We start from the raw sequence: 22,101 nt of genomic DNA on the forward strand, positions 1-22,101 counted from the left end.
ACAAATATCACACCTCACGTCCGCATCACGGATGTTGAGCACAAGCAGCTACAAAGCTCTGTCAACATGGTATCAGTTGGGACATTGCAGCAGCTCACAAAAGGTCTGCATGAGAACATCTGCAGCACAGCCCTGGAGGATGATAGTCAGTCATCCAGTGCATACCACTCTACATATGCCTCGACACCAGGGAGCCTGTCGCCAAACCTCGAGGCTGTACCATCAGAAGATGGTATATCAGATCTACAACCACAGTTTGAAGCCGTACAACGAGCTTCGTTTGCCCAGGAGAGAATATGGTTCCTGCACGAGTACCTGACCGATCCCACAACATTCAATGTCACCATGTCCTACGCCGTGGACGGGCCACTGCAGCCCGTCGAACTTGCAACTGCCTTCCGAGCCATGTCCAATCGACACGAATCGTTGCGAACAGCTTTCTTCCTCGACTCGAGGGACGGAGACCCCCAGTTGTTCCAGGGCGTTCTGCCTGAAACACAGATCGAGATCAGCATTCATACTATTGGGGCGACCCAGAGCGTCGACGAAGTCTACACATCCGTCAGAGATCATGTGTATGATCTCTTTCGTGGCAAAACCATGAAAGTGGCCATCCTCACTCTCACCCCAACCACGCACTTCCTGATCCTTGGGTTCCATCACATCGCACTCGATGGCTTCAGCGCGCAGATCTTTATCAAAGACCTGCAATTGATATACTCCACAGGACAAATCCTACCGCCCGCTCCACGGTACCGGGACTACACACTTCTGCAACGCCAGTCTCTCGCGAACGACACCTACCGCGAGAGTCTGGACTTTTGGAAGAGCAAGCTCGCCAATCTGCCCCCACCGATCCCTCTCTTTGCCTTCGCCCGCGTGACAGCCCGCAAACCACTCAATAGCTACCGCGTGCATAGTGTGGAGAGAACCATCGGTATCTCCCTCGCATCGAAGATTAAAGAAACTGCACACAAGATCGGAAGAACGACCCCATTTTTCCTATACCTCACCACTCTTCGGGAGCTGGTTTTCCGGCTCCTAGGCCACGCACAAAAGGACATCTGCCTCGGGATCTCGGACGCCGGGCGAGCGGACAAGGAAGCTCTTCAGGTCGTGGGGATGTTCGTCAACATGCTCCCGCTGCAATTCCGAGCCGCTCGCCCTGGCCAATCGTTTCGTGACTTGTTATCCACCACCACCAGGCAGGTCCGCACGGCGTTGACGCATGCAGCCGTGCCGTATCAGGTGCTCTTGGATGAATTGGCCGTGCAGCGGTCGCCCTCGGAAAATCCGTTGTTTCAGATCCTGCTGAACTATAAGATGGGGTCGACAGAGGAGGCGACACTGGGAAGCTGTAGGGCGCAGAGCTTACGTATGGATGATGCCAGAACAGGGCTAGATCTGGTGGTAGAAGTGGAGGAATTTGTGGATGGGAATTGTAAGGTTGCCATTAGGGGGCAAGAGTATCTGTATGACAAGGAGAGTCTGGGGTTTATCATGTCCTCGCTCGTGAGCATTCTTGAGGAGGTTACAGCGCGGCCCAGCATGCCGGTTGCTAACCTCGCAATGTTTGATGAGAAGAGTATCACACATGCACTCGAGCTTAGCCGGGGTGAGCGCGTCTATACAGACGAGCACTTGCTGACAGTGGTGCATTTGTTCGATCGACACTGCAAGGCTCACCCCAGGGATGTGGCCGTCAAGCAAGCGGACGGTCAATTCTTGTCCTATGGGGAATTGCAGGGTCGTGCACAGGAGCTGGCCAGACAGCTACAGGAGCTTAAGGGGTCGGCTGCGATCGTTGTCGCCTGCAAGCCGAGCCTGGACACCATTGTGTCAATTGTGGGTATTCATTATGCCGGCTGTACCTACGTGCCGGTCGACATTGAGCATCCAGAAGAGCGACTGCGAACTATTGTTGAAGACTGCAAGCCGCGAGCCATCCTCTACCACGAGAATACCAAGGAACTTGCTACGTCCTTGGCCGGTGGCACTATAGCTGTTCCCACACCACAGTCCGGGATGGACGAGGTCTTTCCGATCAGGGCCAGTGTCAACGACACCGCGTATATCTTGTATACCAGCGGGTCAACCGGAAAGCCCAAGGGGGTTATTGTCAGTCACGGCAATCTGACATGCCAGATCCTATCGATGCGACAGAATGCATCTCTGGAGAGGGAGACAGTGCTTCACCAGAGCGGCGTTGCGTTCGACGCCTCAATTGATTGTGTTTACGCCGCTTTAGCCGGGCAAGGAACGTTGGTGATGGCTCCTCCGGAGGTGAGACGTGATCCGGTGCAACTAGCCAGTTTGATGGCCAGGGAGCAGATTACCTACACGCAGATGACCTCGTCCGAGTACCACAATCTCGTGGTGTATGGTGCAGAGCACTTGAAGCAATGCGTGACGTACCGCAACGCGTTTTGTGGCGGAGAGAAGTTTTTGTCCAGTCTGATCCCTCTTTTCCGGGGATTGAAGCTACCCGCACTGAGAGTGTGGAACCGATACGGTCCGACCGAGATCACTGTGTCGTCGAGCATGCAGATGATTGTCGGGGTGGATGGGCCAAATAGTAGCACAGAGTTGATCCCGTGTGGTCGTCCGTTGACGAACTACTCCGTTTTTATTCTTGATGAACAGCGCCGACCGGTACCTGCAGGTGTACCGGGCGAGATCTGCATTGGTGGAGGAGGCGTGGCCCAAGGGTATCTGAACAATGCCCGGCTCACGGCTAGCAAATTCGTCAAGAATATCTATGCTAGTGAGGATGACGTACAGCGGGGCTGGGACAGGCTGTATCGGACGGGCGATCGAGGCTACCTGCTGTCTGATGGGTCACTAGCGTTTCTGGGTCGAATGGAGGGATCCGCGCAGGTGAAAATCAGGGGACAGCGAGTGGAGCTGGATGAGATCGAGACGGCTATTGTGGCCACGTCTGAGGGAACGGTTTTGTCAGCAGGGGTGTGCGTCAAGGGCGACAATGCGAATGCGGTGTTGGCAGCGTATGTCGTCGTGCATCCTGATGTGCAAGTTGACTCACTCTCGTCACTGGTAGCGAGTCTCGCTCGGTCGCTCCCTCTCCCACGGTACATGCGGCCTTCGTCATTCATGGCAGTAGGCAAGCTGCCTCACACCACATCAGGGAAGCTAGATCGCCAGGCTTTGTGCAACTTGTCCGGGACGCCAATCGCGATCGAAACGAACAGTCAATTTGCTCCGCTGGGAGTGGAGGAGGAGGTCATGGCAAAGGCGTGGCGTGAGGTTCTTCCTGGCGAGGCAGTCTTGTCAGCAGAGTCCAATTTCTTCGACGTTGGGGGGAACTCGCTGCTTCTAGTGCGGTTGCAGAAGGTGATTGAGGAGTTGACAGGGAAGAGCGTGGCGCTGACGGAGTTGTTTTCAACTCCGGGGCTGTCGGCGATGGCCCGTCTTCTGCAGCCTCAGGAAGCCACCAAGGAAACCACCGAGGTTGACTGGGAAAGCGAGACTCGGCTTACACCTTCCTTGCTTGGGGCTATCCAGACATCTCCCCGGTACAGCCCTGATTCGAAAGTCGAGGTTATTTTGACTGGTGCAACGGGTTTCCTCGGTCGGACCCTGCTGCACCAGCTCCTCACCCATCCGAGGATCGCACATGTTCATTGCCTGGCCATCCGCAACAGCAGTGTATCCCGGCAGTCCCTGACCCGCAATGCCGACCACGCCGCTAAACTAACCCTGTACCCCGGCGACCTCTCCCATCCCACTCTCTCCTTGGATGACGGAGTCATCGCCAGTCTCTCAAACAGAACAGGGTTGATCATCCACAACGGCGCCTCGGTGTCCTTCTTGAAATCGTATTCCACTCTGCGGGGGCCCAACTTCCACTCCACTCGCTTCCTGCTCCAGCTGTCAATCGAACGGGGCATCCCATTCCACTTTGTCTCGACAGGCGGTGTGGTCAACCTCACCGGCCAACCAACCTGGCCCCCTGTTTCAGTCCGGAACTACCCGCCTCCGGGGGAGCAGGGGTACATCGCGAGTAAATGGGCCAGTGAGCATCTCATCGAGAACGCCGTTGAGGCTTTGCACCTGCGTGGGGTGCACTTACCGGTGGTGGTGCATCGTCCCGCAAGCATCGTCGCCCGACAACCCGGTACGCCCGGTACGTCGGAGAATGAACCCCCGGCCATGGACATCATGCACAATATGGTGCAGTATGCGCGGAAGATGCGGTGTTTCCCGGTAACGGAGGGAGTGAATTGGCGGTTTGACTTTGTGGCGGTCGATGCTGTTGCTTCGAGGATACTTGCTTCCGCTTTGGGGGACGAGGATGAGAGGGACGGGGTGAAGTATCTACATCACTGTAATGAGCGGAAGCTGTCTCCGAGAGAATTGAAGGAGGAGTTGGAAGAGGAGGCTGGGTGTATGTTCGAGGAGGTGGAGGTGGGGGAATGGGTGCGACGGGCCAAGGAATGTGGGATGGACGGGCTGGTGGCGGCCACGCTGGTGGATTTGATGGAGCGGCAGAGGGGGGTGGTGTTTACGGAGATGAGTCTATAGACTGCTGATGATTGATATTTCATAGTGGTTATCTAATCTGATCCGTCTGTTGGTCTCATGCACATGCAGATATACCCTTCCACCAGTGTTTTCTACTAGTCGACAGGGGATAGTAAGCTTCAGCCCAGGTAAGCAAAAATGAAGAAGAACACAGGAAAAAAAGAAAAAAAAAGAGAGAAAAATAAAAAAGCAAAAAGATAAAGCAAAAGAAAAATAAGCGCATTGCAAGACAGAGCCCGCCGTGATCATTACGCATGAAATCCATATTCCTGGTGCATTCCATCGATCACTGCATGTACTGAGGGACTGGCAATATCTAGCTAACCCATTTGTGGAAGTATCTGCTTTCCTTGTTCAGATCTTACAAGCAATAGCGATAGCACAGACCCTCAACGTGAATCCCGCGTGGCGCATTGCATGGCGCCCGAAGCCCGACTTTCCAACTCCCTACTATCGCCGTGTCAAATACAAGATGGGCTTTTCCGTGTCAGCTTGTTAAGATTTACCACGACAAGCATCCGCGTTTGAGCATGAATCAGTAGTAGCTGATGAGCCGCATAACCTTCTTGAACATGACACCGTCATGGCAAATCGAGCAATGTCTTCAGACAGATGATTGGTGCATTGAGTAAGTGCATGACTTGGGTACTTGGGGGCTGAAAAGTGGGTCCCGAAGCTGCGCTGGTTCTCACTAATCCGTTGTATAAAAAGGCTGCACTCCGTCGCAGATTCTTGCCAATGCCCAAGCATTCGACTCCTGCTTCAATGGCAACCAAGATCCCTGGTTCGGATCCCAGAGAAGAGACTGATGATGTCCAGCTACATCTTCTCTCTGCTCCCACGAAGGGCAGTCCAACGGCACCCCTCCACCACGAAATCCCTCGCTCCCAACCTCCAGATTCTGTCAGCAGAACGACACCCTCCCCATCTGCTTCCCAAAACAACGCCGGAGAAACTGCAAAACTCACAAGCATCGACGATTGGGCACTGGAGGCCGTGGCTCTGGTCGTCTCAGCCGGGAGCATTGTCGCGATCGCCGCAATTCTTAGCCACTTCGATGGTCGGCAGCAACCGGATTGGCCCCGTGTCTCTCTCAACTCGGTGATCTCATGGCTGAGTACAATCGCCAGCGCGGGTCTGATGTTCGCCCTCACCAACTCCCTGGGGCAGTTGAAGTGGGTGTGGTTCGCTCACCAGAAGAAGCGGCTGTCCGATCTGAAGCCGTTTGATTCGGCCAGTCGCGGGGGATTGGTTGGGAGTTTAGAGCTCCTGTGGCTTCTCAAAGGCCGGTTAGTCCGATGCTTGATCCAGAGAGCGAAGAAGAGTGCTCGCCTGCTGATCCGCAATCAGTCACTTCGCCGTGCTTGGTAGTCTTACTGTGATACTCGCGATCGGGTTCGATCCGTTCATTCAGAACCTCCTTCACTACGTGTCGAGCACCATTGAATCACCCTCTCAGATCTCTTTCCTCGGCGCCACATCCCTATATAATGTTGTTGGTCCAATAATCGCTGCAGATTGTAAGTGCAGCAATTCCCACGAGTAAACCCCCATGGTTCGCATCCATTCTAACCTGCTATTCAACAAGACCACTATGTGGACCCCATCCTCAAAGCCAACGTATACAGTGCCCTCTTCAACATCGATTCCACCGCCCCTTGGGCCATTCCCCAATATACCTGTCCAACGGGAAACTGCACCTGGGATCCCATATCCAACCTGGCCATGCGGGCCCTCTGCTCCGACGTCACATCGCGTCTCAATCGCACATGCACGGCCATCACCTCAGACATGCAGAACTGCACAGTGCACCTGGGGGGCAACGGGCCCACCGCCTGGTACCGCGAAGGCGGATCCACCTCGCAACCCATGGCGATGGCCGCCATCACCGGCACCGAAAGCCTAGTGTACACGAACAGCACCTTCCCGGTGATCCAATACGTGCTCGCTGCCGGATCCAACAACAACAACTCCCAAGCCACCTGGAAGATTGCGACCAGCATCGACAACAGCACCCGGTTCCTCGCCACGGAGTGCGCTCTCGAGCCGATCGTCCGCAGCGTCCGCGTCGCCGTCTCATCCGGCACTTACAAGGAAATCGTCGTGGCCGACTGGACCCCCTACTACTACCCCAACGACTCCGCCACCTTCGAGTTCGCACTGGCCCCGTCAACCGGCAACACGACTTTTGGAATGGGCTACGAAGCCTGGTCCTCTCTGATGACCTTCATCTCGACACTATTCACCGGATCCGTGACAGCCTCGGCAGGTACCTTCGGCTTCTCCGCCGGGCCCTCCTCCGCCTACGCAGTCACAGATACAATCGAAGCGATCTTCTACGGCAATTTCAGCACCACCGCCGCCTCCCCAGCAATCATGAGCTATAACGCCCGCAACCAGTGCAACGACCAGCTCAGCTGCGCCGTGACGAACGTCGCCGCCGCTATGTCCAAGACCATCCGGGACGCAGTGTTCCGGGGCAGCAGTGATCGAACTGGTAACCTCACTACCGGCCACACGATGGTAATGGTCCCGTTCGTCGCAGTGCACTGGGAGTGGATCGCGCTTCCGGCAGTGGTGTGGCTGCTGAGCTGTGCGGTCTGGCTCGGGACGGCGGTCCAGACGCGGCGGCTGCATCTGTATACGTGGGGGACGAATCCGTTGCCTTTGCTGTTTTTGTATCGGGCTACGGGGGTGCACGAGAACGAGGATGCGGATGCGGATCATCACCAGCAGGTACATCATCCGACTGCATGGACGGCGAGCGCCCTCGACCACGCCGCAGAGAAACTCCGAGTGAGGCTGGTTACGAATGCGCACGAGGTGGCGTTGCATGATTGACTGTATAGTCTAAAGTATGGTTCAGCTATTAAAAAGGGATGTGAGAGACAAAAAGAAGAAAAAAAACAAAACCAAAATGAAGGCTATGTGTAGCGATATGTGCTGGCAGAACGAGCTCCGCTTCGGTACTCTACTGATAGAGGCCCCGACAAAGCAAGTGAAATATGATTCTCCATGTACTTGCTATACAGCTGTTATGTAAATTACATGTTGGCATCAATCGAGGACCTTCGAGTCTCCCTCCTTCCGTTATAAAGGCTATTGATACTGTATAGCAGAGACTTTCTATAAGTGGTGAGCTATAGCTATTCACAGTGATTGTCAACCTAAGTGAGAAACATCGTCAAGATGCTGACCTCGATACGGCTGGGGTAGAAGACATCGTTGGGTGGGTATGAGGTTACTGGGTGGGCGGGTGATGGAAGAAAGGTAGGTGTCAACAGCGAACTATCATAATCTTCTGGTAAAACAACCTAGTGTAATTGGTCTACGGGGGATATTATGAGATGGTTGTAGGCCCCGTTGTGAGTTTCAAGCTCATCCACCAGATATATCTTGTTAAGCGGGATCCGACAAAAAATACATAGCCATCTGGAGGCGCAATGCAACCTTGGTCTAGTGGGCGTAGCGCAGCTGTAGTTCTCAATGCTCCGATCATGTATACCTGCTCTTCAACACTGTTTTGTCATGTGTTATAATGAACGGAAAGAAACCCACTACATTGACCGATGATAATAGAAGCTCTGTAGAGAACCGTGGTTTATTAGTATCCATGACTCATATTTTGACTTTGTCATATATTGTAAAGAGTTAATAGCAAATCATAAGAACAGGTTGTGTAGTGTAATGGTTAGCACCCAGGATTCTGATTCCTGTAATCCCGGTTCGATCCCGGGCACGACCTTTGCGCATGATGTTTTTTGCATCGTGCGGACCGCGGCTTCCCGCCCGCTCATCATATCCCAGAACACACAGTACACATCTCATGTCCTACATCAATCTGTTTTTCTTCACTTAAGATTCCTTTCTGATTATCTGCTCTTGTGAGATGTCATTCCCATCAATATCTCGTCAACACCTGACCCTCCTGATAGCCACCAAAATTAGAAAAAAAAATTCGTGAATCATTATTACCTCCCACTGTATACTACATCTATATCTATATCTATGTCCACCTACTCCATGCCGACCGGCGCCTCCCCGGCCGCCAAATTGCACTGCCGGAACAACCGCACCTCGCCCTCCCCGAACGCGCCGACCACCGAATGCAGCACCCCGCGGTTGTGGAACAGCACCAAATCCCCCTCCTCCCAGTCATGCGCATACACGTACTGCGGACTGATCGCCGGCCGCTGCAGTTTGTACACGATGTCGCGGACCTGCTTGAGGTCGTCGATGACCGAGCCATCCTTGAGATGGATCTTGCGCACGGCAGAGGGGTGGATCTGCAGGGCCGGGTGGCCGGTCACCGGGTTCTTCCACAGCATCGGCAGGATCTGGATCTTGGAGGGGTCGATGGGCGGGAGGTCGGAGGTGGGCAGTTCGCGGTCTTCTGAGTATAGGCCTAGGCCTGTGGGGAGGGCGCGCGCGGGGGACATCCAGATGTATCTGTTTCACGTGTCGGGGTAAGTAAGATGGAGGATAGTGTTGGGTTGGGTTGGGGAAAGGATCAGGGAACGTACGGATGGGGAGCGTATTCGATCCGACTCGTACGGACAAACTCCTTGTCCTCCTCGGAGAGCCGATTGTACATGCGCTCGCCGCTGACGAAGGCGGTCGTGCCCAGGGGCACGTCGAGGGTCTCGTTGGAGTCGTCGTCGTAGCGGAGGGTCTGGCGGCGTCCGCGCGGCACGCGGACGGCCAGCAGGGTGGTGACGCGGGGCGGGTGCAGGTCGTAGAGCGCGGCGTCGATGTGCCACCGGTAGAAGCGGGTGAAGTCGTAGTCTTCTGTGTCTGGGATGGGGTCGCGGTGGAAGGTGCGGTGGTGGGGGTGCTTGAGCTGGATGTCGGTCAGACCCTCGTAGCTGTCGACGTGGCCGTGCCCGATCACCTGCACCTGGGGCTGGTGCGGCACGGTCTTGAGGTCCGGGTGCAGGATGCTGCGTTTCGCGTCGATCGTCTTGCCGTGGCCGTACGATGAGGCCGACGGGTCGAAGCGCCGCGTCAGCTCGTACTGCGCGCGAGGGGTGAGGTGCTGCTGGTTCTTCACGACCACGACCAGATGCTTGTAGAGCGCATCGTGGATGGTGCGAAAGTCGTCATCTGCCGAGTTCAATGTTAGTACGGTTGTGTGGGGAGTTGCTGTGGGAGCGTGTACTGACCGGTCAGGTTCTCCAGGTCGACGTGGTCGACGACCGCTCCAAAGTCGATGTCGGAGCCGGGGGGCGGGGTCAATGGGTGGACAGTGGGTGCCATTCTGTCTGCTTGACTGGTTTTGCAATTCAGTCCGTCAACGATGGAGGGAAGAAGAGTCTACTATATATGAAAGCAAGGTGGGCTGGCGGGCGTCGCCGCTGGCACGGAAAAAGCCGATCTTATCCTCGAAATGGTAGCTTATCGGCGGGTGAGCGGACAGACTCGCCCGCACCTCGGAGTCCGAGAGGCCGAGCTGAGATTGTGCGAAGCACAAGTTACGGTGACTAATTATGCAGTGCCGGGGTAACCTGCTTTGCTACATGTCGTTGGCATGCGATCTCAGGCCAAAACCACGATTTGGCAGGCAACTGTATATCTTTACGGGCCTGTTTTTGGGAGTTTTCGTGTTCCTCGAGCTCTGATATGCAGTACACATCATCTCAGATGCTAGAGCATGCCAAAAAGCTCAACACACTGTGACTACATCGGCCAGGCAGCTCGGAACCAAGCTTCTACTAAACTTACTGAGCGGTGCTGACTTTGAGCCAAAAGCAGTAGTCCGATGACCAGGCTAATCCCATGACCCCGCGTCAACAATCCATCGCCGCGTCTCTTTCCATCAACAACATCGCCTCAACCATGATCCAACATCAAGTGCAAATTATATATTCATCTACCATCGTCGGTAGGCTATGTACAACACTGTCATTCCGCTGTGCCTAATGCAAGCATGCAACAACCGTGTCATCGTATCACCATAGTTCCTCATGATATTAGTACAGCAAACGAAGCAAATCCAACGGTCTATCAGTCATGCTCATCCCGTCCCCAAAAAAGCGCGTACGTGTGCACCACTCCTGAAGCCACAAACCTTTTTCATGCGAGTCTTTCGAATATCGTACCATATCATACCATTAAAACAAGGCCGTCTGTATGCGTATGCGAATGCGAATGCAATAACCAATCAAGCAAACCAAAAGAACCCAATGCATCTAGCTAACACTCCCGCAGGTGAACGGCGAGCGAACGTCACCGTCCCGGTAGTTGTTGATCTAGCATCCTCGTTAGCGCCTGTTCTGCACACCGGGAAAAGATTTGACAGTGAACTTACAATGTCCTGAACACTGGAATACATGCCACCGACCAGCACAATCAACCCGAAGATGAACACGAGGAAGTTGACGATACTCGTCAAGAGATTCTCCCGCGAGTACCACGGCCCCTCGCGGATGAGGACATACCACATGATCGGGGGCAGGTAGAACGAGAAACCCGAAGTGAACAGCGCGGACGCGATGGAGAGGAGGTCATCGAAGAACGGGATAGCCTCGGCGATGACCCACGACAAAATGGTCAACACAGTGATCAGGATCAGCCAGGTGATCCAGCCCTTGGGCGTGTTGATGTACCGGGTCACACTGTTGGCGTAGATCCGGCCGTGGATCAGACGGCCGGCGACGATGGTGCAGATCGCCCCGGAGATGAAGATGACCGGCAGCGCAATCCCGAAGGCCACCTTGCTGACCAGCCCACCCGCCGACAGCAGCGCGGGCGACTGCACGTCCAGGCCGACGAACGCATAGATGGTCGCGCCCGTCACCGTGTAGATTACAATCTGCAGGATGCCCAGCGACCAGATCGACTTGGTGAAGTCGCGCGGCGTGTGCATCTCATCCATAAATGAGAACAGGCAGCTTGCGAAGGTGTACGCGAACACGATATTGCTGATGGCGATGAAGCCGTCGGAGAAACTGGGGTCCCCTTGCGGCCAGGCCGACCAGGTGACGGCGCCGAGGCCGCCGGCCGAGTTCGTGCCCCGCACGCCCGTGGCGATGATGGTGATGCCGATGGCGGCAACAATCGACACGAAGTCCAGGTACCCTAGCCAGGCCATGTCGGCGAAGGAGGAGGGGATGGACAGCAGCAGCAAGATGATCGCCGACACGACGCTGAAGATGACGGAGCAGATGCCGCTGCTAGTAATGTGCTGCAGGGCGATGGTGCCCGTCAAGCAGTTGGAGCCGGTCAGGAAGATCAGCTGCAAGATCAACATGAAGGTGAACAGCTCGTTACCCCAGGGGCCCATCAGGAGAGCCCCCGCATCGCCGTAATGCCGGACAGCCGGGTAGGCCAGCTTGACCTGTCCAATCACATAAGAGGTGTAGATAGCGATCAGGCCGATGCCGACACAGCAGATCACGCCGGCGACCATGCCGAGCGTCGCGAACGCGGAGGGAATCGACAGCGAGCCTAACCCAATCGCCTCCACAATCAGCATGATAGTGAGCCCCTTCCACCCCAGACGGTGGTACTTGGCTTCGCCGGCCTCGATGATCTGCTGGTCCCCATCGTCCACGGCCTCGGGCAGCTTGCCCTCACCGAGCCAAGCACTCTTGCCGGATGACCGCGGCTTCGTGGTGTTCTCGCAGTCATAATCCTTGCCGGCGGGTGTGGCTTTGCCATCTAACAGTCCATTGGACGGGGGGCTCATGGTGAGCTGGACCGGTCACAGGTCAGATGCTAAGACTCCCGTTATCTCGGGGGGCACACGCTCAGGAACGAAAGAAGAAACAAGCTTCAGGATTGACAGCAAGCAGCAGCAGCAGCAGCAGTGGTGAGCATGATTCGCACGCAGTCTCTGGAGATGTGACACAAAAGATTTCTGATTCGATTTTACCCGCGGAATTGAGAGACGACACAATACCGGCGGGAAGAGCGATTACCCTGTTACCCCCCGCGGCGGGTCGATCTCTGGCTGTCCCGAGCCGGTGATTGGCCGCCCTGGGACCTTTTAACTATAAACAGTGACTGGGTCGGTATCAGGGCCAATAACGGGGTGGCGGAAAACTGGTGTGTTTCCCGCATTTCGACCCGTTCTGTGTCGGGAAATTCGGGAAAAGCCGCAGAGTTTTCGTCGGGCAGTGGGTTCTTCTCGTCGTGGCATGATTCATCTTCAAATCACGTTTAGGCTATGCTTCGCGTCCTCTCCACATAGTATTGACATCATGCTTCATCTCCATGTCTGCACCGCACCGCAGCTCTACATCAATGTCATTGTCCAACATGCAAGGGGGCAGCCAATCCAGCTGCTGATTCCAATCGCAGCACGCGGGATGACACATGGTAGCTCAGTTGTTGTTGCGGTCGGAGGGCTTCTAGATGGCTTGGCAGGTTGAGATCACATGATGAGATACTTCCGTGCAGAACTCAATTCGACTGCAGATGGGCTAGTCCAGTCTATCGAATAATGACGTTGTCTTTCAATCTGGATGTGTGGCCACCCCAGGGCGGTTACACACGGCAGAACGGCTGCATTATCCGAAGATTATCCATTGATCCCGTCTATCTAATCAATCTATCCTTTCACAATACAGTACATCAAGGGAGAACCGATTCGAGAGACTATCCACTTCAACTGAGCAGAAGTCATCTCTTCATCAAACCCACGAAGTGGGGCTAAAACCCCTCCTCACTCCACTGCTGGATCGCCCGCGCGCGGTTGCGCAAACTCAACTCCAGCTCCTGCACCTCGGCCAAGGCCCGGCGGACGACGTGGTCGACGCCCGACACGAAAGGTGGTGGGGTGGTCCCTGCTCCCCCGCCGAGGACGGATGATGGTGGGGTGATGGTCTCTGAAGTGGGGTAGTTGTGCGTGTGCCGCGATGGGGGAGGAGGGTGGAATGCGTGGTTGTAAAGAGCATAGCCTCTACCTTCCGGCTGAGAAAAGGGGTGGTCGGAGGAGGAGTGGGAGTGGGAGTGTGCGTGATGGAAGAAGATGGAGCCCGCGCTGGCTGGGTGGTGGGGTCCCCCGGTTGCTGAGGTGGGCGGTGCTCTCGTGGAGCAAGAGGTGGAGGCAGTGGAAGAGGTAGATGCGGCGGAGGAGCAAGAGGACGGTGGAAGGTAATCGTGACCGAGCAACATCCGCTGGGTGGAGGATTTGATTTTAGTGAGAACGGTGTTGATCATCTGCACGTTGAGCATGGCCTGCAACGACCGCGCGGATGAGGAGGAGAAGGAGAACGATCCGAGCGACACGTCGAGGAGCGGGTTAGAGCTGCTGTCGGACGCGGAGCTGTCTTCGCTGAGATGCAGCGGTCGCCGCGGGTCGAGACTGGCGGAACACCGCAGACGGTCCTGCAGGATGGAAATGAGGGCATCGAAGTTATGCAGCAGACGGAGGTAGGTCGTCAGCACAAGGAAGGCGAGGATACTGTGTTGGGGGTCGGCGGCCGAGACCCCTGGAGGCGTCGTCGCGCGCAGCCCCAACTGGTCTCCCCCAGCCCCAAACGAATGATCTTGGCTCACACAATCGGCGTACAGTCGATCCAGGGTAGGATCTAGCCCGTATGATCGAGAAGGCGGGCGCGTCTCGCATAATCCCGGCGCAAACTGGGAATTGATGCGGTGCAGGACATCCAGCGTCTGCTCGGATGCCTTCAGATTACGCTGCAGATGGGTCTTGAACTGGGAATCGGGGATCGGCGGAGCCTGTCCTACCTGTCCTTCCACCACGCCAAGTGCCGACTGGGCCTTGCGGATCATCGCCGCCAATTCGCGATTGTTCTGGTTCACGCTGGCCTGCAGCTGGACGAGATCGAGCACGTAGTCGTCGGCGGTGGACTCTGTCTCCGCCGCAGCGAGGGCAGGATCGAGGGCATGCTTGTGGATCTCGGCTCGATGGTCCTGGTCGGAGATGGTGAAGTCAAGATCGATTGGACCGGTCAGAAGATCCGAATATGGGACGGTTTCGGCGGGTGGCATCATCGGACCGGGTTCTCCCCAGTATGAATCTGTGTCATGCCGAAATCCGTCAGCCGCGTGTTACGTGCATGGGGGATGCGGAGTGAGGGAAAAGGTCTCACCAACATCCAGCTGCATGGACTCGGACTGGAATGCATCGAGGAGCTCGCTGGTGCGTTCGCTATCCAAGGGCTCGGGGAAGTGTGATGAGGCGTAATCCATCCCAGCCAACGGGGCTGCGGCGACGGCGGTGCTACTACGATTGTCTGGGCTCCCCGCCGCTGTGTAGGGGCTCTCGGCAGCGGACGAAGGTGCGAGGCTACCGCTGCTCTCTCTCTCGATACTCTCCCAGCGGGTCCCGATCGTCGATCCATGACGAGCCCGTCGAGGATCGGTGACCTCGGGCTCTCGGGCTTCAATGCGGGGGGGCCCTGACTCGGGCTGAGGCCGGCTTTTCTGTCGCGGCCGACCGAATCGTTGGGGCGGGTCGTAGACACACTCGGCATCTGCCTTGATGCAGCGGATACATGCTTTACTGGTGGTGACCCCGGGCGGACGAAGACATTTCAGCTTTGAGGCGTGGCAGCGGTTGCACGCCTGGCGGGTGAGCGGGGCTTTACTTGAAGGCGTAGGCTGCGGCTGCTGTGGTTGCGACGCCGCCAAACTCATCGTCGGTGACATGATACTAAGAGTATGACTGAACGGGGACAGTGCAGAAAAGGTATTTATCGCAGCGGCGCAACGAATCTACCTCTCCGGGTACATTCGGTGCTTTTATCTATGTACCGTACCTCCCTGCAGCGAGGCAGCAGCCGCGTCGCCTGCTGAGTACTTTTGGCACCGCTCGTGGCTGCACAGGCATCAAGATCCTGCTGCAGGTCTAGTCTCCACATGCAACACTGACTCGCTGGGGGGGGGGGGGGGGGGTTTGCATGATCTGGAACCGAATGAAAGGGTGCGTTTCAGTGAAGATTGACGATGGATCAGGCCGGCCATCAGATGAGATGCGCACGATGAATCCTGCGGTCTGTGGTTGGTGGATACCGGAAATGGCCCAACCTGGGCAAAATTAACTGCCGCTTGGATGCAAGAGGTTTGCGATCGAGGTGGTGTTCCCAAGACTGCAGACTTGCGGGCGAGGAGGCTCTGCAGTGGACATGATCTGATGTCGGCGGTGCAAGTGCAGTGCAGTACATCGACCCTGGCTCCACTCTGCCAGCGCTGCAGAGGTTCTGACACATACGACCTCGCATAATCTCCATCCGAAACAGCAGAAGTGGGCAGTGTAGGACGGTGTAACCAACGACAGCCTTGTCAGGGAGGGGCAAGGGCCAATCTCAAGATTGGCGATTAGAGAGTTCGTTATCGGTGCGACCTGCAACATGCGATTCGCAACACTGACTAGTCAGGGAACGATTTGGCACTAACCCCATGCCGACTGAGGTGCAAGGCAAGGAAAAGGTCAATCCTTCAGGGAGGTGGCATGTTGACGTGGAAGGATTGGCGAGATAGCACCGGTTGCAGGGTTGTTGCCATGTGCTGCACTAAGCCATGTGCCCGTGGTGACGTACGGGTTGCAGATTCAGATTCCCTGCCCTTGTTAGGGTGTGATACATGAGGATCATTGGAGGGGGGCAGTGGGGATCGGATAACCGGGACTGATGGCGTGGAGTAATGAGGGAAGGATGAGTTTTGGCCCCAAGGAGTTGACTATACCATGAGTATGCTATTCTGCAGCATGAGGAACTAAATTAGATGAGTAGTGTACCCAGTGGTAAGTAGGCTAGGGCTGTTCGGTATTGTCTAGCTAGACGAGTCGACGATGCTATTGCATTGTTCCATGTCTACATGGCACTGCAGAAGAAGAGGAGGAGGAGGAGTGAGGAGAACTCCGCCCCCACGTTGGCTAACTGGGGAAACAAGGACGATCAAGCCCTTGCAGCATCAGGATTCACGACTAGCCCGGCTTTGTGTCAACATTCAAGTAAAATAAGGCAGTCTCGACTCGACTCCTCTTCACATAAAAAAAAAAAAACGCCCGCTAGTGCCCCGCCAGCCGGCCGATCGGCGGGTTTTGGCCTATCAGCCGTGCCGGAGGGGCGATGGGTCGCGATGCTCTCGGCGGGTGTCGGGGGGGGAATTTGCTCCGATAGATGGAAGTGTTAAAGTATACTCTTACTGCTTTGAGTTCTCTTCATGGAACACACCATCTCCTTCTCCTAGTCATTCCAAGCACAATACACCAGATGGCACCAATCTGTTGTCAATGGAGAATCAGATACAATACCAAGCCCCGAAAAAGCTTAGCAATCACATGACCCCACCAACCCCTTCCCCTTACCATCACCATAATCTTCCTTTCCGTTGCCAGGGCATACCGTTTTGGCCCTCGTATCGCCCAGCGGGGACGAAGTCAATCCTCCCGCAACAAGACTATGGCCTCATCCCTGATCCACGACATCATGAAGGATGCAGGATCGGAAGGATCAGCATTTCGCACAGTCTGGGTACTTAAGTTTTCGCGCTCCCGACGGTCGGTCAGCCTCGTCTTCTTTCTGCATCATGCCACCCCGGATATGGTACGCCTCGAGGCTCTGGCTCAGCCTAGCCCGGGCAGGATCCAGTCCAGATCCAGACCAGACTATGGCGACGGCAATGGGTATGTCGGCACTGTCATTTCACGTTTTAATTAGTGAGTAGCTAGAGCTGTCGCGATAGGTATCGCCAAGGATCGTTACTCGATCCGATACGAATGAAAGCAATGCCGAACTCTCTTCTAACGTCTTTGCGCTCTCCCCCCGTTATGGATACCCAATAGATTGGAGAATGGGCAGGACGCCTAGCCACCCTTGGCAGAAAAATCCGAGGCGAATCGGCATACATGAGTAGGTACTGTACTATTTTTTAATAGGGTAGTCGGTTCCCCTCAATAACTCAACTGATCGCTTCCGCAGTCTACCGACAAGAATATCGATCTCTAGGCAGCGAAACTACTAGCGCTATACTATATGATTAAGCCCTGGATTGGGTTCTTACGTAGCGAAGCAACTTACAGTATCGGGCCAGGTCATTGCATGATGCCCTGCTTACCTGGCTAGCTAGCTACCTACCTACCTACCTGGGCTTAGGCTTGTGTGCGTTAGTTTTGAGTCGAGCACTAGACGGCGAGTTAGGGCTCGGGGGCGTCGCGGACTACTTCCGCGGGAGGACACGTGGAGGTTTTCTGCGGTCGGGCGGGCGGGCGGCGGTTGTCGGGTGTGTCGTGTCATGTTATGTCGAGTCGTGTTGGTAATACGCTTACGCGCTGCTGACTACCTACCTTATTTTCATGTTCCAGAAGAGTGAGAAAGGGTCAGGGCCGGGGGTAATTGGTGTGTTGGGGATGTAGATGATACATTGTAGTGTGTGAGGCGGAGACAGTTGTTGAGGGACGGTTGTGTACTCTGTCCTGCACAGCGGCCGACCCACCAGATTTGGATACGGATTGTTGATTACTGTCACCGATTTCTGGACTTAGGGTCGTGTGTTACCGGGAAGTTGAAAGAAAGGGGGGTCCGGGGGTTCTCCCCCGGGAAAGTCTTATTCTAGGACTTCGGGTTGAGTGTAACTGGGAAGCTGAAAGGAAGGGGGGTCCGGGGGTTCTCCCCCGGGAAGTCCCAATTTATGACCCAGGGTTGAGTGTTACTGAGAAAGTGTAAGGAAGGACTAAACAAGTCATTTCGATATGCCAATATTCATCCATATTGCATGATTGTAGGAAAATCACAGGATAGGGCCCAGTTTGAACAAGAACAACAACATAATCATTAGTGAGGTACAGTAGCTAACCAACTAACTATCCTGCTTCGCAAGATCCTCCTTCGCCGACGAAGGCGGCATCCCAAACAACCGTTCGAAGAAGTTGGTCGTCGCCTCCAGCCCGCCGGGCGCCGCGTTCTCGACCTTCTCCTCGCCGGCCTTCACGACCTCGAAGCCAGGGAACGCGGGCAGCGCGTCGCGGATCTGCCGCGCGTACATGGGCATTCCGGCTGGGTACGAGACCAGCTCGAAGGGCTTGCCGGGGATGGAGCCGCCCATGTAGGTGGAATGGACGGTGGGGAAGAAGCTGGCGTTCTGGAAGGCGCGGATCTGCAGCTTCCAGGCGTGAGCGGCCTCGCGCGAGGGGTTGATGGAGCGGATGCCCTGGCGCTCCATCTGCTTGATGGCGTCGGCGATCCAGCGGCCCTGCACCTCGATGGTGGTCACGGCCTGGCTGAACAGCGTCGGCGCGTGCGTGCCGTACAGGTGGAACAGGTTGGGGTAGCCGGACACCGTCAGCCCCAGGTACGTCTCGGCCGCCTGCGACCAGTCCTCCTGCAGCGTCGTGCCGTGGATGCTGCGCACGCCCAGGTTGATCATGCTGCCCGTCGTGGTGTCGAACCCGGTCGCCAGACACACGACGTCGACCTCGTGCACGGTGCCGTCCTGCATCTTGATGCCGGTCTCGGTGAACCCGACGATCGGGTTGCTCTTGGCGTCGACCAGCTCGACCGTCTCGCGGTTGAACTGCTCGTAGAAGTCGGTCTCCAGCGAGGAGCGCTTGCCGCCGAAGAAGTACGGCGGCTCGACGGGCGCCAGCAGGTTTTTGACACGCTCGTCATTCAACCGCGCCCGCGTCTTCTTGGCCCAGAAGTCGTACAGGTACCGGTTGGCGACCGGGTTGAGCATCGTGTCCTTGTAGTTGGCGGTGGAGAAGTCGAAGCCGCCGGAGTGGTAGCGGTGCTCGTAGAAGGCCTCGCGCTCGGCCGCCGAGTCCTCGAGGGCGCTGCGCTCGCTGAAATCCACCAGCGCGCCGGTGAAGGTCTTCTCGCGCAGGTCGAACAGCTGCGGGTAGATGGGCTTGAGCTGGTTCTGCTCGTCGGCGGTGAGCTCCTTGCGGCGCATGGGGATGGAGTAGTTGGGCGAGCGCAGGAAGACCTTCAGATGGCCCGCCTGGGGGCCCCAGGCCTGCGTGACCTGCACGCCCGAGGCGCCGGTGCCGATGATGGCGGCGCGCTTGCCGCGCACGTCGACCTCGTGCTCCGGCCAGAAGGAGGTGTGGTGAATGGGGCCCTTGAAATTCTCGACCCCCTCCCACTCGGGGATGTAACGCTTGGACGAGACGCCCGCCGCGGCGATGAAGTACTTGGCGTACGCGGTGCGGCCGTCCTGGGTCTTGACGACCCAGCGGCTCTGGGTGGTGTCGAACTGGGCGTCGACGACGACGCTGCCGAAGGCGACGTCTTTCTTGATGTCGAGGACCTTGTCGACGTGGTCGAAGTAGGCCCGCAGCTCTTTGTAGTCGGGGTAGTTGGTGGACCAGGTCCAGTCCTTGTAGGTTTCGGGGATGGAGAACTGGTATAATGGCACCTGCGAGTCGACCCGTGCTCCGGGGTAGCAGTTGAACCGCCACGTGCCGCCCAGGTCGGAGCCCGCCTCGTAGACGACGGTCTTGAGGCCCTGTTTGCGCAGCTCGTGCAGCATGTAGATGCCGCTGAACCCGGCGCCCACGATGAGCACATCTACCTGGAGGTTGTCCTGGTAGATGCCCGTGGAGCCATGGGGGTGGGAGAATTCTTTGAGCTCGCGGTGCATGATGCTTAGGATTGTAGAAGAGATGTGTCTTGGGGAAGATTCGGTGTCATGGCGATGTGATTGTAATATAGTTGATAGGATGTTGATGCAGTGGTGAGGGCCAATTCGGCGAGTCGGTCGGTTGTGGCATGTTTGCCTCCACGATGGATGGCGTTGGTGGGTTGGTGTGTGTTGGTGGTTAACCGGCGAGTATACTATGTCTCCGAGTCCCGGGGAAATATCGCCGACTGCGCCGACGCTGGTCGCGCTCGGTGGGACCCGCAAACCCACCCAAAAGAGTGGAGTGTAGAGACTGGACGGTTGACTGCAATAGATGTGTGCCTTGTGGATGAGGCAGTGCGTTTCACTCCGATCGTGCTGTCGCAGGCTGTGAGGCTACGTAGGCCACTAGCTCTACTCAGTAATGCAACATGGATATCGATCGGTTCATATGTTAACCTCCTCTGCACCTCCCTAGTAAAACTCAACCCTAATTGATACACAGAGTAAGGCTTTCCGGGGGAGAACCCCCGGACCCCCCTTCTTTTCAGCTTCCTGGTAACACGTAATTCTAAGAAGTTGTAGAATAAACACGTTCCGGGGGAGAACCCCCGGACCCCCTTCTTTTCAGCTTCCTCTACATCTACTTGCGACTCAACCGCGCATAAACAAACCAGCACTCAACCGCCTCGTTCCGATGCCCCTCCAAGAACCGCACCCTAGTGCGCTCCACCCACTCGGCCAACAACCCATCCACCGTCTCAGCATCAGTAACCCCCATCCCCTCGCGCACCGCCTTAACAAAATACCCCGCCACAACAGCCATCAGCCAATCCACCACCGTCCTGGCATACCACTCCGCATGCTCCCCCTCGTTCTCGGGCGCGGCCTTGGTTCTCGAGGTCAACTCCTCAATCGCAGGATGCACGACCTTCCTCTCAAACACCTCCTCAACATCCCACTCCGCCAACACCGCCCTCTCGCCCAGCGTGCGCCGCACATCCGCCATGGTCCGGTTGTAAGCCGGCACCTCGAACACATTCGCCACCGCCGGCGCCAGAACACCCGCCTGCAGCATCTCGATCATCGCGTCGCGACACGCGTCCACCGGCCCCGCGTAGTTGGTAATCTCCTCCCCGCTCGGGCCAATCTCTTGACCCACGAAGCTCAGCACAAGTCCGCCCCCCGGGACGATCTCCGCTGCGCGGTGGGACAGGAAAGCGAGGAGGTCTGCGTGCGCCTGCGCGCGGAACTCGGCTTGGCGGACCTCGTGGGTCGGGATGGGGCCCGAGGGGGGCACGGGCGTGACGCGGTCGAGGTGGTGCAGGGCGGCGAGGGAGAAGGCCACGTCTACGCTTGCCTGCGGGGTGACGCGGGCGTAGAAGGAGGACGGGACGAGGGAGGTGAAGATGTCATTGCTGACGGGCCAGGTCATGGTGGTGAGGTTGGTGGCGAGGGTGGTGAAGTCGTTGGCGGGCCGGTCGTTGAATTGGAGGTGGATCTCGCGGGAGGGGGCTGGGGCGTGGGATTCGAGGATTGTGGCTATGGGGGTGTGGCTTTGCTGTGATGTTAGGTTTGTTGTGGATGGGATGGCATGGGGGTGGGGAGGGGAGGGCGTACGAGTTGTTGCCGTGGGCGGAGCCGAATTCAAGGACCGTGAAGGGGCGCGAGTTGTCCTCTTGCTCGTGCTGCTTCGCCTTGGCGGCTGCTGCGGATAGCAAGGGCAGGGCGTTGAGCATGGCGGAGTGCTGCAGGGCCGAGTTGGAGCTGTAGAACCCGTTGCCGTGCATGGGCACGTCGTTGGCGCTGACTTTGGCGGGGGACATGTTGGCTTGATTGGTTCTACGTGAGGGATCTTGTGGGGGCTGTTTGGATGTGTGAGGGTGCTGGTGAAGCAGGAGATGGTATATATACGAGCAGCATACAGGGTCGGCGAGTTACGGCCGGCGAGATTCGGTGGGTTGGTCCTATTCGACAACTGTATTCACATTTCCTGGATAAGATTTGATCTAAGCTGGGCAGTTGAAAGAA

At 56.5% G+C, this 22,101-nt stretch overlaps 7 protein-coding genes and 1 non-coding gene across 8 annotated transcripts; 3 read left to right on the top strand and 5 right to left on the bottom strand.

The window, feature by feature from the left end:
• The first annotated feature begins 1,225 nt into the window (after positions 1–1,225).
• Positions 1,226–4,556, top strand: BO82DRAFT_354989 (acetyl-CoA synthetase-like protein). Its single transcript, XM_025635328.1, has one exon. The coding sequence runs from the start codon at positions 1,501–1,503 to the stop codon at positions 4,540–4,542; it is 3,042 nt and encodes a 1,013-aa protein (XP_025491203.1). The 5' UTR covers positions 1,226–1,500; the 3' UTR covers positions 4,543–4,556.
• A 558-nt stretch (positions 4,557–5,114) lies between these two features.
• On the top strand, positions 5,115–7,490 carry BO82DRAFT_384006 (DUF3176 domain-containing protein; the record flags this gene model as incomplete). Its single annotated transcript, XM_025638068.1, has 4 exons — positions 5,115–5,170; positions 5,394–5,831; positions 5,893–6,062; positions 6,131–7,490. The coding sequence occupies 4 exons, from the start codon at positions 5,115–5,117 to the stop codon at positions 7,381–7,383; spliced, it is 1,917 nt and encodes a 638-aa protein (XP_025491204.1). The 3' UTR covers positions 7,384–7,490.
• Positions 7,491–8,215: 725 nt separating this feature from the next.
• On the top strand, positions 8,216–8,287 carry BO82DRAFT_t197. The gene has a single exon. It is a non-coding gene; the product is annotated as a tRNA-Gln (tRNA).
• Positions 8,288–8,502: 215 nt separating this feature from the next.
• Positions 8,503–9,869, bottom strand: BO82DRAFT_311723 (TauD/TfdA family dioxygenase). The gene is made up of 3 exons (XM_025632417.1): positions 9,705–9,869; positions 9,066–9,645; positions 8,503–8,991 (listed from the first exon to the last, which is right to left on the bottom strand). Exons 1-3 carry the CDS (start codon positions 9,796–9,798, stop codon positions 8,559–8,561), a joined length of 1,107 nt encoding a protein of 368 aa, XP_025491205.1. The 5' UTR covers positions 9,799–9,869; the 3' UTR covers positions 8,503–8,558.
• A 447-nt stretch (positions 9,870–10,316) lies between these two features.
• Positions 10,317–12,373, bottom strand: BO82DRAFT_336977 (N amino acid transport system protein). Its single transcript, XM_025633373.1, has 2 exons — positions 10,850–12,373; positions 10,317–10,790 (listed from the first exon to the last, which is right to left on the bottom strand). The coding sequence occupies exons 1-2, from the start codon at positions 12,227–12,229 to the stop codon at positions 10,731–10,733; spliced, it is 1,440 nt and encodes a 479-aa protein (XP_025491206.1). The 5' UTR covers positions 12,230–12,373; the 3' UTR covers positions 10,317–10,730.
• A 684-nt stretch (positions 12,374–13,057) lies between these two features.
• On the bottom strand, positions 13,058–15,376 carry BO82DRAFT_354992 (Zn(II)2Cys6 transcription factor domain-containing protein). Its single transcript, XM_025635329.1, has 2 exons — positions 14,601–15,376; positions 13,058–14,528 (listed from the first exon to the last, which is right to left on the bottom strand). The coding sequence occupies exons 1-2, from the start codon at positions 15,157–15,159 to the stop codon at positions 13,195–13,197; spliced, it is 1,893 nt and encodes a 630-aa protein (XP_025491207.1). The 5' UTR covers positions 15,160–15,376; the 3' UTR covers positions 13,058–13,194.
• Positions 15,377–18,159: 2,783 nt separating this feature from the next.
• On the bottom strand, positions 18,160–20,133 carry BO82DRAFT_384009 (flavin-containing monooxygenase; the record flags this gene model as incomplete). The annotated part of the gene is made up of 2 exons (XM_025638069.1): positions 18,421–20,133; positions 18,160–18,183 (listed from the first exon to the last, which is right to left on the bottom strand). The coding sequence occupies exons 1-2, from the start codon at positions 20,089–20,091 to the stop codon at positions 18,160–18,162; spliced, it is 1,695 nt and encodes a 564-aa protein (XP_025491208.1). The 5' UTR covers positions 20,092–20,133.
• Positions 20,134–20,539: 406 nt separating this feature from the next.
• BO82DRAFT_336983 (S-adenosyl-L-methionine-dependent methyltransferase) lies at positions 20,540–21,938 on the bottom strand. Its single transcript, XM_025633374.1, has 2 exons — positions 21,691–21,938; positions 20,540–21,626 (listed from the first exon to the last, which is right to left on the bottom strand). The coding sequence occupies exons 1-2, from the start codon at positions 21,894–21,896 to the stop codon at positions 20,714–20,716; spliced, it is 1,119 nt and encodes a 372-aa protein (XP_025491209.1). The 5' UTR covers positions 21,897–21,938; the 3' UTR covers positions 20,540–20,713.
• Positions 21,939–22,101: the final 163 nt, after the last annotated feature.

This window comes from Aspergillus uvarum (assembly GCF_003184745.1).
Source record: "Aspergillus uvarum CBS 121591 unplaced genomic scaffold BO82scaffold_32, whole genome shotgun sequence".
Classification (NCBI taxonomy): Eukaryota; Fungi; Ascomycota; class Eurotiomycetes; order Eurotiales; family Aspergillaceae; genus Aspergillus; species Aspergillus uvarum.